General features: G+C 35.5%; 1 protein-coding gene across 2 annotated transcripts in view; it reads right to left on the reverse strand.

Moving 5' to 3' along the window:
* The window catches only part of Utp20 (UTP20 small subunit processome component), a 95,038-nt gene extending 79,842 nt beyond the window's left edge, over positions 1-15,196 (reverse strand). For both annotated transcript variants that reach the window (XM_005322365.5, XM_078052932.1), the window contains exons 1-12: positions 14,973-15,196; positions 13,998-14,078; positions 10,590-10,656; positions 10,355-10,487; positions 9,680-9,868; positions 7,223-7,304; positions 6,394-6,531; positions 5,748-5,903; positions 4,880-5,026; positions 4,667-4,801; positions 3,597-3,674; positions 1,591-1,769 (exon numbers count right to left, since the gene is read on the reverse strand). In XM_005322365.5, coding sequence (XP_005322422.1) covers positions 1,591-1,769; positions 3,597-3,674; positions 4,667-4,801; positions 4,880-5,026; positions 5,748-5,903; positions 6,394-6,531; positions 7,223-7,304; positions 9,680-9,868; positions 10,355-10,487; positions 10,590-10,656; positions 13,998-14,078; positions 14,973-15,017 — 1,430 coding nt within the window. In that variant the 5' untranslated portion in view covers positions 15,018-15,196. The remainder of the gene's footprint in view (positions 1-1,590; positions 1,770-3,596; positions 3,675-4,666; positions 4,802-4,879; positions 5,027-5,747; positions 5,904-6,393; positions 6,532-7,222; positions 7,305-9,679; positions 9,869-10,354; positions 10,488-10,589; positions 10,657-13,997; positions 14,079-14,972) is intronic.
* Positions 15,197-19,582: the final 4,386 nt, after the last annotated feature.

Here is a 19,582-nt window from a genome sequence, read left to right on the forward strand (position 1 = left end):
TTGTATACCAGTGTCTCCAACATTACCTAATACTATAAATATTTATCAAATAACAGAATACTCTGAAAAGCATTTTCACATTAATTATCTTTTTACCTTCAACAAACTTGATGAGTGGACTATTGCTAGACTACTGAAACAATTATTTAAAGCTATTCACAGAAGGAATCAAGACAAAAGTGACCATTTACACATACCATATCTCCGGGGCATGGGAGGGTGAGTAGCAGAGGAATGTTTTCTCAGACAGACAAGGAAGTTGTAGCCTTTGCCTTAAATTAATACATTCAATTTATTTATTGATTTTACCATGTGACCTTCTCAGGAGGATTTGAGAGGGTTGAGATAACAGTGTGAGAAGGTCTGACATCCAGTCACATTAGTGCCTTGGCTTCAAGGAATTCAACCAACAAAGCAACTTCATTCCCATAATGAAGACACCATAATTGTGGCCACTTGCAAGGAATGGGCCTGCCAGAGATTGGTTTGAGGTTGCAAAATCAAGAGAAAAGGTTCAAAGGGATAATTCTATAGGAGTTACTCATTACCCACTCCTCAAGAATTGGAGTTCAATCAATTAAAACACTAAAATTCTGTTGGCACATTTTAATAAAGAAGATAGGTTTAAGGTAGGCAGAAGATGTTAAGTAGGTATTAAAAGAGATGGGTTCCCTCAGAATCTCAAGTTGATCAACCTCCAAAGCTAACTGCTATGTGACTGTGGAGACAGTATCTCCCACTTCAATGGATGCTGTGAAACTTTGAAACTGAGTGCTCGGCACAAACTCAACACATGTGCACTTCCTCTGACTACCTCAAAGCAAACCATAAACACAGAACAGATCGAACTAATCCAACAGACATGAAACCAAATATAAACACAAAGGAATTACAAGGGAACCCATTTCCTAACCTACAGTTTCTAGAAGCTTATTCACCTGACTATTTGTAAAACGATAAGCTGAATCCTCTCACATATTTAAATGGATTGCTTTTAACTTATAAAGGGTTCAACCTATTTTGAATGAAATTAAGAAAGTAATTCATAGTCCTTTAAACAACTTAAATAAGGCAAAAGTATAAAATTTAAAAATGAACAATCACTTCATTTTTCCTCTCACCATCTCCTGACAACACAAAACAAAATTAACAGTCTTTGTATCCTTGGGGAGATGTTAATTATCCCCAAATTGATCAAAAGGCTTAATGCAATTCTTTACAAAATCCCAGCAAAGTTTTTCTGTAGACATAGAAAAGCAAAAGGAATAGGAATAACTAAAACAATTCTGACAAAGAGGAATAATGAGGACTTTTACTTAAAAATCTCAAAACTTATTTTATAGCTAGAGAATTAAGAATGTGGTATGGGAGGAGGAAAACTTTATGAAATGAGATCATGTTATACATACTATATGTACAACTTGCTTTTTCCACATATTATGTATTACTTATTTATATATAATCATTGATATTTCTCTATCATTATATATGTTAAAACATATAAGGCTTCATTTTTTACAGCATTCTTGGTGCACTATATTTAAAAAGGTAATCTTACCAACACTACAGGAACAGACTTAGAGAACTCACCCCACCGTCTGCTGTGAGAAAACAAGAGGATACTTTTCAATCGCCATGGAGCCAGCAGTGGGAGGTGCTGCTTTGTTCAGAATAAGCTTGGCCAAAATGGCCAGGGTTTCATCTTTGACCACATTGTCATCAATTAAGAAGCAATTCTCAATATATAAGAGAAAGCTTGGCAGAAAAAGCTAAAGACAAGAAGGGAAATCACACTTGTTAACAGATAAAAATTCTAGAATGCGTAAAAAAGAAAAAATCATAACATTTCAAAAAAACATGAATTCATAAACAAAGGATCAGGAATCCTAGTAGCATTAAAATTTTCCATAGGAACAATGAAAGAAGACAATGCAATACCCTAAAAACTGTGAAGGAAAATGATTTACAATCTAGAATTCTACATCCAGTTTTAAAAATGTGAGGAGAGAATTTCAGATGTACTAAATCTTTTATTTTAATATTTTTTTAGTTATACATAACACTAAAATCCATTTTGATATAATTATACCAGCACAGAATATTTTATTCTAATCCAGACCTCAGGACTGCCCCTTCCCCTTCCCCATTCCCTTCTCCTTCCCTCTACTGAACTTTCTGCCATTTACCCATAGTTGGTTGTTTTAATTAATCAGATGTGCTAAATCTTAAAACTTTTACCTCCATTTACCATTCTTGGGAACCCTTGGAAAATATAGTTCATTAAAATAAGAGAATAAACTGTGATAAGAAAGAAATCTGGGACCCAGGAAACAGGATTAAGAAGGAAAAGGACATCCTATTATAACATCTGTGTAGTGGGTTAAGAAAGCAACCCATTCAGAATGAATTGTAAAAAGAACTGACTGAACTGCTAAATTCTCTGACAGTTTGCCGTGTGACAGGTATTTACAATGATGCTGGCAGACAGACTCTAGTTTTTAAAAAATAAAGTAATTACTAACTTCAGGAAAAATACAAAGGTATGCAAAAAATGATACGTAATCATAAACACTCTTTGTTTACAGAAACTATGTAGTTCAACCAAAACCTGTGATGTAATTCTATCACAAAGATGATTTACTTTTTTTATATCCATTTACTATATGAAGAATTCTACAGATTGGGACAAAAACTAACAAACTAAGGAAAAGTAGTATATTCAGATGACCCAAAAATATAAAGCAAATGCCAGAAAAAAATAGCAAAAATCATTCATATTGGTCGGTGCTGGTAAAGTGAATATGGAGGACAAATGACTATCTTTAGATGTATGCCACTATTTTAAATTACATAAAAATGATTAAAAACAAAAACAAATAAATAAACGAAGATCTGGAAAGAAATGGAAGAAGAAAAGACATAGTTGCTAAGAAATCAAGAGTGAGATAAAGTCCACATGGAGCAGAAATGAGATCTAGGACATGAACAATAGAGGTTTTTTTTTTTTCCCTTCAGTTTTTAGTCAAATAAAATTATATATTATTAAGAATTAATACAACAGGTCTTTGAATTATAACTATTAATTCTACCTTTGTCCCCAGCAGACAGTAAGTATACTGCAAGGTTATTAGTTACAGGATGTGGCAAATACTTGATGGCCATAAGAGGAGACAGGCAAAATAAACTCTGGATTTGACAAAAGAATTTGTTCCATCAGGTATTTCTTTTGAAGCAATGAAATAAACTTTCGATCTTCCTCCAAAACAAGCTGTTTCAGATACTATTTTTTATGCTTCAAATTCACTCAAAAGTTTCTTAAACTGTTTTTTTCAATTTTACGCATGATTTTGTAACTAGGTTAAAAATTATTAAAAACAGATTGGTTACTATATATTATTTTAAATGCTTTAGCATATGGAATAAAGTTTTACCTGTAAACCAGAGCTGAATATAATTTCTTTAAAATAAGAAGCTGACTAAAACATTGAACACTAAGTCTGTTTCCTCCAAAAACAAATAAAAATCACAGAATTTCAAATTTGGTTATTTTATCACAACAGATTCAAGGAATACTCAAAATCTAGTATCTTGCTCACCTGGTCAAACTGCTTCATAGCAAACATGACTTCAGAAAAATCCAAAATTAAACGTCTTTCCAATGTGCTGTCAAAAATCTGCAAACCACAAGTAAAAGCTATTAGTTTAAGTATAATTAGAGAATACCTTCCCGTTTACCCCCAAGAAAGTGAATACACTAAGGGAATGGAGGGCACATCAACCAGCATGCTGTTCTAAGGCTCAGCCTTCTCCAAAGGAACTCACAGACGGAAGGGGCATTGTTTTATCAATGACAGAGGCTCTGCCTAAGGAAGGATTTTCTCCAGCTCCACAAAATTGCAAAAGGGCAAAAAGCATGATCCTAACCTTTCCAATGTGTCCAGCTGCATTATGTGATGCTAGAAAACATCTAATATATCCATTTTCAATCACACTTCTCTCCAAACCATCTCTCAAAAATCACTAAAATGTCAGTCTCTTCAAATCATGCCCCTGCTTAGAATTCTTCCAGGGTTCACCATGACTTGTAAGATAAAACCCAACTTATTTTTCCAAAGCTGAACAGAGCTTTGTGGCTATCACATCACACTTCCTCAAGTGTCCGTGTGCCCAGACTGTACACATTTCTCAATACAGGTCTTTGCTGCCCCTTCTTAGTGTTTTTAAACTCTTATGACTGGCAGAACGCTATAGAACCTTCAAGGACTATTTCAAATATAAATCTTCAAAAATGTTTTCTCTGTTCCTCAATCCCAGGCAGAATTAATGGTTATAATTCAATATGTATCTCAAACAAATCAGTTCTCTAGATTTTAACTACTGACTCCCAGGCCCATTCTCTAACATTAAACTGTAGGGATTACAGGGTTATCCCTGGAACAACTAGTTCACACATAGTAAATTATCCATGTTCACTAAATATTTGCTCTAGAGATTTAGCTTTTACCCCACTTTATTTCCATTACAGCATACAACACGTCTTCTTAACAAGATTATAAATTCCTTGAGGACAGAGCCTTTGTCATGCTTCATTTGTATTCCCCAGCAGGCTTACTCGATGCCAAACATATTATTAACTACTCAATTAATATTTGTTGAAATAAATTACTTTTTCTAAAGTTTCTCTGATGAGGGTCTCCGGCAAGGAAACATTTTCACCGAGAATCAAAGCAGAAATTACATCCAAGAGAGTTTCCCAGCAAGATGTGGAGAGATTGGGTATTTGTAATGTTTCAGACAGTACCTGCAAAGATAAAAGAAAAACAATGTAAAATCCACTTTTAATCAACAAGCTTTTAAACATATTAAGTTGAAAACTCACCTTACACACATCAGTAGGTTCAGTTACCTTTGATCCATTTCCATGTTTCACAAGTATTAGATATATTTCTAATAACCTTTTAATCTGTTCAGAACTCTCATAACAGTTCTTTTTTGTTACTTTGTTATGTAGATCCAGGAGTGATTCCTGCAAACAGTGGATTTAACAGAGAAAATAACTGAAAGATACTAAACTCAATTTTTCATCCAATAATGAAAATGTTGTGACCTATTTGAACTTTTTCATTCTTTTATTTTGGAAGGAAAAGACATTTATGGAGATACACTAGATAATGAGAGCTACCATTTACTGAACGATCAATTCTTAATTCTTTGAAGTAATTAGCATTTTCACAGCAACCCTGAAGTAAAGAATATTGACATCATCCTTACTGATCACATGAGACTGAGGAATAGAGATTTAAATTAACTTCCCCAAATTACACTAGTAGTAAGTGGTGGAGCCAAGATTTAAACAGACATGTGGATCCAGAGCCTCTCTTTTTTTTTTTTTTTTTTTTAGGGGACAGGGGGGATACCAGAGATTGAAGCCAGGTATCACTGGGCCACATCTCTAGAACTTTTTAATTATTTTTATTTTGAGATGGATCCCACTAAGTTGCCGAGGTTGGCTTTGAACTTACAATCCTCCTGCCTCAATCTCCCAAGCAGCTGGGGTTACAGGTGTGTCCAAAGGTTCTTTTAACACTATATATCACTGTATCTCAAGACATCATATCAAATAAAGAGTACTAAGGGTAATGGAAAGGAAAATCTTAAAATGTATGTAGAAGAGTGCTCTGATAGAACAACAAAAAAAATCCTCAACACTTCTTATTATATACCCATCTTTAAAACTTAGAACTCACTTGCAAACAGTCAAAAAATGTATCAAAATGTTCCTTGTAGATGTGGAATACAGTGGATTTGGCCATGTTTTTGAGTGTTTCTCCAACTAAAATCCATGGTAATTGAGTTTCTGTTTCAGTAACTGGTCCTAGTTTTTGCAAAATTAGTTTCACTGCCTGTAGTAAAACAAGAACAATTTAAATTATTTTTAAGTATTAAACTGTGATTTACCATTCTAAATTGGCTACCTTAAAAATCTGTTCAAGAATTACCAAGGATATGGGAGCTTTGATGGTTAACTGTGTCCCAAGGAATTCCCAACCTAGGGTGGGGAATTTTACTGTACAACTGACCCTCTCTACCTACTTGTGCCCACTGATTGTGTTATTACCTCCTACTATCCACAATGAAGAAGATAGAAATGACTCTGAAAGTAAACATACCCAGGGTTGATGTGTCAGAAAGCATTCTACTCTCAAGTATAACTAATTAGAACCAAAAAAAGTACCTAGGGCCTACAGCAGGAAGCAATGTTATTAATCACTTAGTGCTTTGTATTTGTTCTAGGTGACCTATCCTTCTGCCATAACATTTGCCTAATTCTTCTCTATTTTTCTCTTTAATCCTTTACATAGACCCCACCCACAACTTCCCATCATTAATTACCTGGCCTGTGCAGGAGTGAAACATATTTCTAACTCCTTTGCACATTTCAAAGAGCAACTGCCCAACACCTTCCACCTTTTCTGGATGGTCATTAAGATCAAGGAACATTAAATTGAAAAGTGCATTTTTATCAGAGACCTAAAATATAAAATGAAAAGGTATATTTTCAACAAAAATACATTCAAATGAAGAAATCTTACTTCCTATTCTACATATTCTTATTTAAACATACTTAGCAAACAAACATTTGTAATGTTCTTGAGTTACTACATTAGTGTACTCTCATTTGTACAATCACATAGAGGAGTGATGAATTCACTAGTATGATAGGAAGATACCTACCAAAAAAACTACATAAGGCAACATTCTATGATTTAAAACAAATCATATATTTGTATTTTATGAGTGTGGAAGAAATGTGATACCTATTTTTTTGTTGTTGTTGTTACAAAACCCGTCTAAAATTTACTAGGGAAATTTTTAGACAAACACAAATCACCACTACGCCTCCATTTTTCAAGGAAACTGTTACACAACTTCCTGTTCATCTTACTGTGAATATATTACGGATTTGAATTTGAAAATACTTTTGAAATATACACACAGAAAGTTACCAAAAACCTAAATAACAAGAGTGACCCCAAATTACATCAAATTAATGAGTGAGCAAAGACTAAACTTTACAGAGATATAGTCAAAGTAGTATCAGGTTTATCTACGTATTTTAAAAAGTTAGTCCATAATAGCCATATTATTACAAAGTGTCTACTTCTGGTCATCAGATTCTTGATGATCAACTAGCAGCAAATATATAAAACATCAAACTAACCTTTCTCATCAAAAATGTAAAGCTTTCAGCAGCAAAATTTCTTATGTGTAGTTTTTTATGAGCCAGGAGCGTACTATACATGCTATAAACGAGAAAAATAAGACAATTTATTAACCATGACTCTAATAAAGATATACTACATGTCAGCAATAAAACTAACACTGTGCTAAGCATGCAAGGAATACCTAAGAGGTATAACACAAGTTTAACATCTTAATTACTGGGAGATTTGACATGTCAAACGCAAGACTTGAGAGTCCCACATTCAGTGGTGCTGGTCTTATAGCCAAGACTCCATGAAAAGCTAAAACTAGCAGTGAGTTCTGAATGACCGAAATTCTGTAGGGAATGTTAGTATAAACAGAAGAATAAAGACAGAACAGGCAGCATTGATCATGGTCAAGAAATAATAAGGAGGCTATTCTATCTCAAAGAGGAAGAATGTTGGTGGTGAGATGCAGAGGCTGGGGGAGAATAAAGGTGAGAGGCTGAAAAAAGCTGCAGAAAAAGTTACTCAGGTAAACAGATAGCTGTGAACACCAAGCAGATTAATTTGAACTCTAACTTACCTCTACGCAAGAACTGACTCTGTGTTACTTTCATTTAATCAGCACAAGAACTCTATGAGATGAGTACTATTATTACTCTCATTCTACAGATAATGAAACTGAGACACAAAGACTAAGTAACCTGCTGAAGGTCACATATCCACGCAGCTATAACAAATTACTTACATAAATTGGCCTCTCTAATATGGAAGAGCATGGAATACGAATCTCTCTCATTTTGGCCATATTCCTAGTTCCCAACAACTTCTTACTCACAGCAGGTACTAATAAATAATGGCTAAATAACAAATACTTTCAGAAAGATTAATTTGGGAGCAAGAGAAAGGATAAAATAAAGGGGAGGGGGGAGAGACAGGTAGTCCACTTGGAAAGCTGATAACATCATGTAAACTTGGGCTGATGATAGAGGAAAATGGTAAAGGATAGACCCAAGAGACATTAAAGTATCTGCTGCAATGAAATAAAAAATCTTACAGTAGTCCACAAGACCCACCATGAACTGGCCCCCATCTACTAGTACTTTGACATCACCTAATTGCTCTTATTATTATTCATGTTCTTCATTGAACATGCCAGGGATGTACCTCAGATGATTCTCCCCCATTAAAATGTCTTGGTGAGAAGAGGGATTTTCATGTTTTATTTGTGACCATATCTCAAGTGCCTTCCAAGCAGAGAGCATTCAGTACGTGTATACATAACAGCATCAAGTGGATTTAGAGTCCTTGAAGATGACTGTGTCAAATATGCTTTCAAGGTGTGATACAGGAAGACTGTCAGTATAACTGATAAAAAAAAAAAAAAAAGGGCAACCAAATGGGACTTGGTACAAGGTATGCCCTTAGTTCATATTTATGAGCACACGAATAAATAAAAGGTAAGAAAAGATGGTGTGAACAGAGATGTGTTAAAAACCTGGTTTTAACAATATTCAAGTAAAAATATCCAGGCCATTGAACATGTTACACATTGAAAGCAAATAAATTTAGAATTAAAGAACTTTTCTTAGGAGACATAAAAGTGATAGTTTTTATGACAGCTGAAGTTATAAAATCAAATAAACTATACTCCCCTAAAAACCTCATAGGTTGTTAATGACACAATCTTGGCTTTTAATCATTTTATTCAAAGCTTCATAGAGAAATAGTCAAGAGTAGAAAAATACTTCTTTCTCATTCTTTGTTCAAAGTTCCTAAAAGAAAAGGGTGGCAGGTAAAGGGGGTGGCACAAAACCACTGTTTTATCCCATACCCACACTTTCTGATAGCGGGTAAACAGTTGACCGCTGATCTTAAGTATTCCTGTGGCGATTACCACGTTGAAACAATCAGGAGACCAAATCCCATCAAATACCAAATTTAAACAGATAATAATCTTTCCTTAAAATGCTACAATGGAAGTCATTCTCCTTCCCTGTCTACATAAGCTCAAAAATACTGGGTATCTCTTTTGGCTTAGTAAGCATAATGGTAGCTGGGTAAATAGGTGTTTAAGACAGGATTCTTAAAGAGTTCATGGGTTTTAAGGAAACAGCACTATACTACAAATAGTTAAAATGAAAGCTGTGTAATATAAATGATAATAAACAAATGCTTTCACTTCTGGTAAAGGTGCCTGGGAATATTTGTGGAAGTTATGAAATCCAAGTTAAGTTTGGATGACTGGGTATAATTTCAATAGTTGTAGATGAGAGAAGGTTAGGTCAATATAAACAAGACACATTCAACGCAGATTGCTAGACTAGATAATGAGTCACTTTGGCTGGCAAATCAACTCTATATAAGGAAATAATTAGGCATCAAGCTGCAAAGGTAGTTTAGAGTCAGGAAGCGGCCAGACAGAAGAGAAATATAAATAAAAAAACATACTGGAGAGAGAAAAGGGTCACCTGTATATATTGGACATGTCCTTCACCATCAATCTCCACAGGTACTTGTAAAGATATGACAATGAGGTAAAAGCCCATTCTAACAATTCGGTGTCCTGGGTCTCTAGGATAGATGTGATGGTCAGGAAAAAATCTTGAAAGTGTGGATAGAAATCCATCTGCAGATCTCGTGCCAACTGTACAACCAAACTGGATTTAAAAAAAAAGAAACTGATTATGTAGTTTTTTTTTTTAAATAAAGGCTACAAATCTATATGATGATAGATTACCCATGATCATCAGATTAATCAATTCAAAATACTTCTAAATTAAGTCTTAAGAGATACAAAATTCTTCAGATCTTAAAGTTTCAACAAAAAAATCAGGTCAGAAGGTGCATTCCTTCAAGGCTGTAGTTACCTGCTTCCATAGTGTGTGTGTGTGTGTGTGTATGTATATATATATATATATATATATATGGGGTTCTTTTAGGAGTACATGACAAATGCAAAATTACACACCTAGGATTCTGTTCAATGATAATGCACATTTTCCTGATATTCTGATCTAACAGGAAAGGTAAATTCTTCTTGTTTCTAAATTACAAATATCTGATCCAAGCCATGTGCAGCTATAAAACACAATCTTTCTTAAAAGTTAAAAAAATATCAAATTTTCTCTCAAGATGTTACTTACTCCAAAAGGGGTTGGTAGGCAAAACTGTTCTTAATTTGCAGGTGAGTCTTCAAACTCTGAACGATCTCATTTTGATGATAGACCAACTGATTAAATGATTGGCATTTGCCAATAACTTCTTTGTAAAATTTGCCTGGGTGAAAAAAAGAGAAAGGAATGTGTTCTGCTTTCTATCACATTATTATTTAGCTGTTTTGAACATATAAAGTACAAATTAAAACAAAATTTAAAATACCGAAATGTTCCGTAAGATTTAATTCTCTCCATTTCAGCAGACCCTCAAAGAAGTAGGTTTCAACCTCCTGCCAAGATTAAAGCAGTCCATTAATCAGACAAGTACAAGAAAACTATGACAAAGTTTAACAATAATAATAATGATAATAATATTAATATGTTAGGACAATAACTAAGAGTTTAAAGTCTTTTTTAGTTGTTTTTGAAAAGTATGTTAACTAACACTTTAAAAAGCAATCAGAAATGATAGTATCAACAGATAATTTATAAAAACAAAGTTTCAGGCTGGAAATGTAAATCAGTAGCACAATGTTTGCCTTCCATGCACAAGGCCCTGGGTTTAATCTCCAGCACCAAAATATAAAAGTAAAATAAAAACAATGTTTTGTTGATTTGGTGGTATTTAATAATTCTCTAAAGCCCACAAAATAGTCACATAGAAAAAAATTATTTTTCTATTTTATTTTTTTGCAAGTTTAGACACAGAAAAAAAAAGTGCTGATTCTTTACAGTTCTTTCACGGTGATTTTGGAAATAACTGCTACAACTTTATGGCGAAGCTATACGGCATTTCTATTAAAATTAAAAATAGATTTACCCTTTGATCTAGCAACTCTAGTTTTTTGAAACAAAAAACTGCAAACATAGAAATACAAAAATGTATATTCGGTTCTATTATAGTAGAAACAAAACAGCCTAAAAGTCCAACAATAGGAAAACTGTTGGAATAACTATAGTCTAAATATAGTAAAATATATTATGTGGCTATTGAAAAAGAAGTTCAATCCCCAGCATTAAAAAACAAAACAAAACAAACAAACAAAACCCCACTATATTTTATATTAAACTAGGAGGATATTGAATGTTGACATATTCCCAAAGTGACAAAAGCCAAGTTACATAGTGAAATATATGTTGGGATCTAATTTTTACAAAACAAAAACCTCTGTAAATGTTTGCATATGTTTATATGAGTATGAGAGAAAACTGTGAAGAATACACATATACTGAACCATTAATGATGATTTCCTTAGCAATAAGGAGAACTGTCTTTTTTTCTAAGTTCACAACGTGTTGGTTATCTCATTAACACAGTATATATTATTTTGTTCTTTGAAAGATAAAGCCAATAAGTAAATTATTACCATGCATGTGTATATATGCATGTGTGTGTGTGTGTACACACACACACACACACACACACACACACACACACACAGAAAGAGACAGAAAATACCTAGGCACATACCTGAACAACATGCCAAAAAAAATTTTTTTCAGGGCTGGGGCTGTGGCTCAGTGGTAGAGCACTTGCCTAGCATGTGTGAGACAATGGGATTGATTCTCAGCATCACAGATAAATAAGGTTCACTGACAACTAAAAAAATATTTAAAAAATTTTTTTCCATTAAATTGTGTTTTGAAAATTTTAAAAGATAAAAATGAGATAAAATAAAAATAAATAAGGAGAATATAGGAAAAAGAAAATCCCATTAAATTTTATTTAGCACCCCTAAGGTAGAAGAAAAATAAACATTACAGTTTAAAATCTAAATGAAAAAGATATTTCTAGCATTCCATACTTACTGACACATGTCAGACACTTATGACACACCACATCCCTGCTCCTCCCACCAAGAGATGGAGTCTATTTCCTAATCCCACGAATCTGGCCTGGCCTCAAGACTTGCTCTGGTCAATAACATTCAATCAAAGAGACACTGTGATACCAAAAGCAAGGCTTTATGCTTCTACTTTTACTCTCTTGGAAAGATTCTCCATCATAAAAAGAAGACTAGTCTATTGGAGAAAAAGAGGCATGAAGAGAATCAAGACCAACAAGCCCCAGCCAGCTGCCAATCATGTGACTGAGGCCATTCTAGACCACTCAGCCCAGGATCCTATCCCATGCTCTCTAAATTAACATTCCACCCCTTAGTACTTTTGAACTTTTCTATGGCTTAAACTATAAACCATCTGCTGAATGTCAAATCTATTTCTACCTCTGAAATCACCTATTCTCGAGATCCATATACCCAAATATCTTTCGAATAGTATAATTTTCATGTCCATAGGTACTGAATATCAAATTCTACTAGTCTCAAATGCAACAAATTATCTTCTCTCCAAAACTCATGCTCCTCTTCCTACAACTCTATCTTGATAAGTGACATCCTCAATCACCGAGTTATAAGAACCAAAACCTTTAACACCATTCTCCTCCTTCCTGCATATCCAGTAGGTCATACTTTCTTAGTATCTTTGGAATTCTTCCCTTCTCTCCATCTTGACTGGAACTACCCCATAATAATTTCTTACTTCAAATGACTACCAGATCCTTACAACTGGTTGCTCTGACTCAAGACCCATTCTTTCCTCTACACTAAAAACAGATCAAAAACTTAAAGCTTGATTCACATCTCTCACTCCCACAGCTTCAAAAAAATCTGAACTTAGAATGGCATATGAAATTCTTTCTTTGTATTGCCTTAAATGTGACATGCATTTCCTAGCCTCTGTTCCTTTATGTAGGCTTCTCCCTCAGCCTGGAATAGCACTCCCTGTCCTGCTTGCCCTGCCAAAATCTATACAAATAATGAAATTCAATTCAAGTAGCATCTTGTCTAGATCACCTCTTTGACACCCCATTCTATACCTCCAAAGCATTTAGGGTACTCTGTCTTCACTATGAGTTCCCAAAGCATTATGTGCTTACCTAGGTAACATGATTTAACACACTGAAGCTATACAGAAGAGACAATGAATTTAAAGACACAGTGAGTAGACTTTGACTAGAGCCAAATGAAGAATAAAAACTAAAGTTGAATTCTCAAGTTAAAGGCATGTTATACAAGACCTTAAAAGGTTAGTTAGTGGAGGAATAATGAATTGATACAGTAAAATGAGGAAGGTTTCTGTCCAAAGAGATGACATAGTTAGAATGTGATTAGAACTGGAAAATCCTGTAGTCTAAACCCCCCAATTTTTTTTAATAGAGGAAACTAAGCCCCAGAAAAGTGACTTCATCAAAATCACTTTAAAATAATACAAATATGCAGCAGTGTCAGAATGCACAAGAGAAAGGGAAAGGCTTGAATCACAAAAGCCAGTTGATTATCAAGTCAAATCAACTGCCTTTATAGCATCACTCAACAGAACTTTCTGCAAGGATGGAAAGAAATGTTCCCTATCTATACTTGTCCAATATGGTAACAACTAGACACATATGAACGAGCTCTTTACATTTCAAGTATGGCTTCTGTGTTAGACAGCACAGGTCTAATGCATTTCATGCTCATGTAAGAATAGTTTGAAAAAGAAATCACTTTTATTAATAGAGAAAACTGAAAAAAATACAGGAAAAGCATCACAAATACTTTAAGACTTTCTAATCTCACATTTTTCTTACCTCCTTATAACTTGCTGTTCTATCGATTCGGTGAATAATATCAATATTCACATTCCCCAATCGTTCAGCAAATGTAAGAAACTGGGGAGGGAAAGCATATTTAGGATACATTATCATTTAGTACTTATAGCATCTTGAATATCTGAATGCCATATAATAATCATATGTGGGCAATTTTCTTATGAAACAAACAAAAAAAAGTGTAAAGGTTCAAAAACCCTTATGTGCAATCATTACAAATAAATGTATGCTTTGCTTGGCATTTCAGACTTGTGTTTTCTATCAACCATAAACTACATAAATGAATTTTAAACTAAAAGAAAGCATCACTGATGAAACACAAGGGTAAGTATAAAAACAATTGAATGGCACAAGACTTTAAACAAAGACACTGCATTACTATTGGAGGATAATTAATTTTTCTGTATATTTGCATTAAGTTCTTCCAGCTCTGTCATTTCAAATAAGATTTCCATACTAGACTGGTAAACCTACGTAAACGCTGAAGATTAGATTATCTGGATTTATTAGTTTCACACCACTACACAAGCGCAGGGACCCAGCTAAGTTTTTGCAATAAGAGTGATTTTTAAACCTGCAATAAGAGTGGTTTTTAAATCTGGAAACGAATTGCCAGGAAGCACCCAGAAAGAGCTACAGTAGCCATTAACTGGAAGTCACTTATCTTCTCCCGCTCAATTTTTAAAGATAAAAAATCAAGGGAGATTCTGGGATAATAAATTTCACTCTAGACTGAAAGGAACCCGGGACGGCCCAAATCTCACAAGCTATCAGCGAAAGCTTGAAAACTTTCCCTCTCCACTTTTACTACACCCGGAATCTTCCACTTTCGCCAGAGCCTCCTGACAAGTGTCCCACTCTCTGCCCAGACTCTGCAGCCCCAAGAGTTCCTGTGCCAGTCTTAAGCTGAAGCAGGAGGTACCCGTGGCTCCCGGCCCAAGCACTCGCGCTCACCCGGTAGGTGTTCTCGGTCTTGTGGGAAATGGGTTTTATCTTCATGGCTGAAGAGGAGCAGCAGCACGGAGGACTTCGGAAAGGGTCGAAGAGCTACAACCGATCGCTGCCAGGAGAAAGTGGCTCGCGTGCGGTACTCTCCGGGTCTCAGTAGCCCAGTCTTTCTCACGTGCGGATGGAGCCCCAGGGCAGCGCCATGTTGGAAGCGGGGAGGAGCCTGAGCGGGTCACGTGGGCGGAAGAAGCGTCGGAGCAGGCGCACTCTCACGGGTCTGAAGCGGGCGAGGGGCGGGGCCGCGTTGTCCTGGCTGGCACGTGGCTGCGGTGTTTTTTTCTCTTGATTAGCAGGATAAATGTTTTTATTATAAAAGAAAACATGCGTGGTGCTTGGGACGTAGCTCAGTGCTAGAGCACTGCCCTGAGTTCGATCCCAGGACCCTCTAAAGCAAAAAAAAAAAAAAACAACAACTAAGTTTGTCATCATTAGCAGCTAACATTAGCTGCTTCTCACTATTACCCTGCACCGTGCAAAAGCTCTTTCCATTCATAATTTCACAGTAAAGCTGATTGTGAACGCTAAGCATAAAGGAGGGTTGTATCTTCAAGCCTCTTTGGCACGCTAGGAAACAGATTATACAGCTGGTGTCCGAATTTACTCTGACTGAGGTCACTTGCTTTTAAATTCTGATAACCACTATGCTTGGAATAAATTTTAAAAACAGAAAAGGAAATTTAAAGAAAAATCTTTTACTTTCATGTACTGTTAACTCATTTGGTGTTTTCCCCATTTTAATGTCTATGCATAGCATATATTTTAATAATTGTACAATTTTATACATATACACAGTTTTTAGATATAATATACACACACTAAACATTGATTTGTTCAAATATTTGCTTAGAGTCTACTATGGGCCAGTATTCTCGGAGTGAACAAGAGATAATATTAATAATTATGTTTGTAAATATTTAGTTTGAGTTCCTTACATCTTGGGGGAGAGCGGAGGAGAGATGTTAAGTAGACATGCATACATAGCTGTATATATCAGCATAGAGATCAGGACTTAAGGTGTGACTTAAATACATTAAATACCCCGAAATACCTCAAGCCTGAGATACTGGTGACTTGTAGGAGAATCAGTGAAGTAGAAATGGATTAGTCATGGAATGGAAACAGAGTCAGTGGGCAGCTGTCCTGGACACTGAGGGTAGAGAAATCACTGTTGGATTATAACAATGTGACAGTCTAATTACCTTGGAAGTACAGTCTGGTGTGGAAGAAAAGAAACAAAATATTAATGGATCAAGGAAGGAATCGGGTGAAAAAGTACAGTAGGCACAACATATTGAAACTGTTATTGCCATTATATCACAGACATTTTCAATGTCATTGCAAGGTCATTTAAAATATTTTAATGGCTCCATAGACTTTATGGATTTTACTTTTTAATAACAAAATATAATAAAACATTGAGATACCCTATAATTGGTTTCCAGTAGGCTAATAATTAGCCTTTTTTTTTTCTCTTCCTCTCTTTAGGATATGCTTATCCTTTTAGGGATCACATAGCCCTCAGGAAAGTCTACCAAAGCTGTAGACCTTGTCCCCAGAAAAATGTAAGTAAGCTTATTCACACTAAAATATATAGATGATTTCATAGATTTGAAGCCTGCAGTTAACTGAAGGTGGGAATCCCTACTCTAAACAAAGTTCCTTATCTCTTGCTAAAATTGCTACCCAATAATTGTACCCCTTTTTTTCTTTGTTATTTGCTTTTGGTAATAGTGGGACAATAGAGAATGGGGAGGAAAATGAAAAATCAAGGAAACTAAAAGAATGGATACTTATACATAAGTTATCTTTCACATTCGTTGTTGTCTTGATTGTTATTGGACAGTTACTTCTTTGAATAAGAATCGCTATGTTATTGTGCATAGGAGCTTGATCTCTACTGCCAGGGCTCCCAGGCTCACACAAGAGCTCTGCCACTGCTATCTGAGTCTCAGTTTTCTTTTCTAAAATCAAGAAGAATATATTGATTCTCAGAATGAGGGTTCTCTGACCACATCATCCCACTCCTGAGTCCTCAGAGCCCCAAGAAGAAGTAGGGTGATAATCTCATTAACACTAGAAACCAGGAAAACTTGAACCTGTTGTGACCGAAAAGTGAATCCAGATATAGTTGGAAAAAAATTTCTCATTGACTCAGTTGACAAGTATTTATTGAGTGCCTATTATAGTCAAGCCTTGGCCTAAAGGCTGAGGTCCTTGTCCTCAGGAGGGTCATGTTCTAGTGTGGGGATATTACAAAAAAATCAACATATACATTTATAGACTGTTAGGTGTGATAAGTGCTAAGGAGATAAATATAGTAGATGAATAGTGAGAATGACAGAAACTATTAATAATTCCACAGAATTAGTACTCTGTTTCATTTTTAAGAAAAAGAACCCCACCACCACTAGGGCTGGGTACATAGCTCAGTAAGTGCTTGCCTTGCATGCACAAGGCCCTCGGGTCCAATCCCCAGCACCTCAAAAAAAAAAAAAAAAAGACAAAAGAATCCCATTTTAAACGTTAACTGATTATTTGCCCTAGCTCCCTTCTTCCCAACCCTACCCTCACACCTAAGTATACCCTTGTGACTAAGTTCAGGCCAATTGAATAAGAGTGGAAGTACTTTATGCCATTTCCAGGCCATTTGTTGAAAGATTGCCATCCTCTTCTGGAGCATCTATAAGGTGATCTAGGTTTATGATCACAGAAAATTCTGGAGACAAAGACATTTGTGGGCCTCATCATATACTTTTGGATGTTTTCTCTTAATGAAATACTGTATTTATAATCAAATTCTGTGTGGGAGGATGTATTTTCCAGAGATAACAGTAGATATTTAACCCAAGTTATGAATAGTGACCAGACCTCTTCATGCCCAGTAACATCTCTGCCACAAAATACATAGTCACAGAATTGTAAGCATTGATTTATTTTCATTGTACAGATGAGGGAAACCCCAAGGAATAAAATGACCTTACTCCAGCCCAAGAAGACACAGGAAACTGACAGAAGAACTGAGAATTGCAATCCAGTTTCCCTGACTCCCAATAAAACACTCTTTCTATTAAAAGCAGCATTAACATTCTAGGTACACTAGGTGGTGGTGAGTGTTTCAAATCACAAAGCAATTCTCAGAACTTTTGAATCGGATTTGGTTGTGGAATCCATTATTTTCTTTAAGCAGCAGATTTTCTTTCCTAATGACACTTTGCATAAAACTGTGTGGGATGAAAAACTGCACTGTTACAAATCATATAATCTCAATGGAGATAATTAGTATTTTTAAGGCCTCTTATTTATAAAGGACTTTCAGGTTTTCAAAGAATTTAACATTCATTATGTCCTCTGATCTTCTTGACAGCCCTGTGAGGTAAGCAGTGTAGATAAAATTTCTACTATACTATAAAGAAAGAAAATAGTCCAAGAGACAATAAGCAACTCAGCCAAGGTCACGCTTCTTTTCTGGGATGATGATGCTGCCAGATTTTCTTACTCCAGCTCCAAATTACTTGGCACCACGTTGCATCTTCCCAGGTGATTAATAGCTGGCACTTAATAGCTCTTACTCTGTCCCAGGCACTGTTCCAAGTGTTTTGCATATGATCACTCATTTACCCTTCCTACTAGGTAGATTCTATTATTATAGTCTTTACTGATGGGACAACTGAGCCAGAAACGGAGTAACATGCCCAAGGTCAGATAGCCTCACAAAGCAGTCAGAGCTAGGATTCTGTGCTCAGAATCTGTGGTCTCAGAAGCTGCACTATGTTGCTTCTTCAATCAGAAGAACTCAGAAGCAACTTTATGATTCAGGTGACTCAAGGGCTCAATTCAAGTCTTTGAGATCATGTTCAGATATCCCGTTGCTCCTGTAACTGCCCTTTGATGTGTATGACCACTTGGTCTTATTATCCACTTATGTAGAGATGTGATCAAAATTTGGTTTTAAAATCGTACATCTGGGTGGGGTGGAAGAAGCATAGAGCCAACCTGAGCAGTCATCATTTCACTCTTTTGTTTGTGTTCATTAATAATATGGAGGACTCGAGTAGATATATGTTCTTTTCACCTACTTTCTCTGTTTTTGTTAGCACTATCTCAATTTTCTTTCAGGAAATCCCCTCTTTACTCATTCTCAATCCATGTAGTTTCAATACCAACACATTTCCTGTCTATAGGGTTGGATCATGACCCAAGTACAATGAGAGTATATCCTCTGGGGAGGGGCTGATTCAGGGGTCTGTATCTGATTCTAATCAGTTCAATGAAAGTTGGCCCTACATCTTGAACTATTTGAAACAGAACACCCCACCACCACCACCACACACACACACACACACACACACACACACACACTTTTATTTAGTAACTCATACAGTCAGGTGTAAGCTCAAAGCTGCTGGTGGTTATCTTATCCTAATGAAGGAGAACTGGCAGACAGATAAAAGTAGAACCAAGAGAAACAAGTCCCTGATGATAAATTTCAGGTACTTAGATCTAGCTGTGTCTACCCCTGGACTTTTCAATAATGTAATCCAACAAATCCTCTAAAT

This window comes from Ictidomys tridecemlineatus, chromosome 6, assembly GCF_052094955.1.
Source record: "Ictidomys tridecemlineatus isolate mIctTri1 chromosome 6, mIctTri1.hap1, whole genome shotgun sequence".
Classification (NCBI taxonomy): domain Eukaryota; kingdom Metazoa; phylum Chordata; class Mammalia; order Rodentia; family Sciuridae; genus Ictidomys; species Ictidomys tridecemlineatus.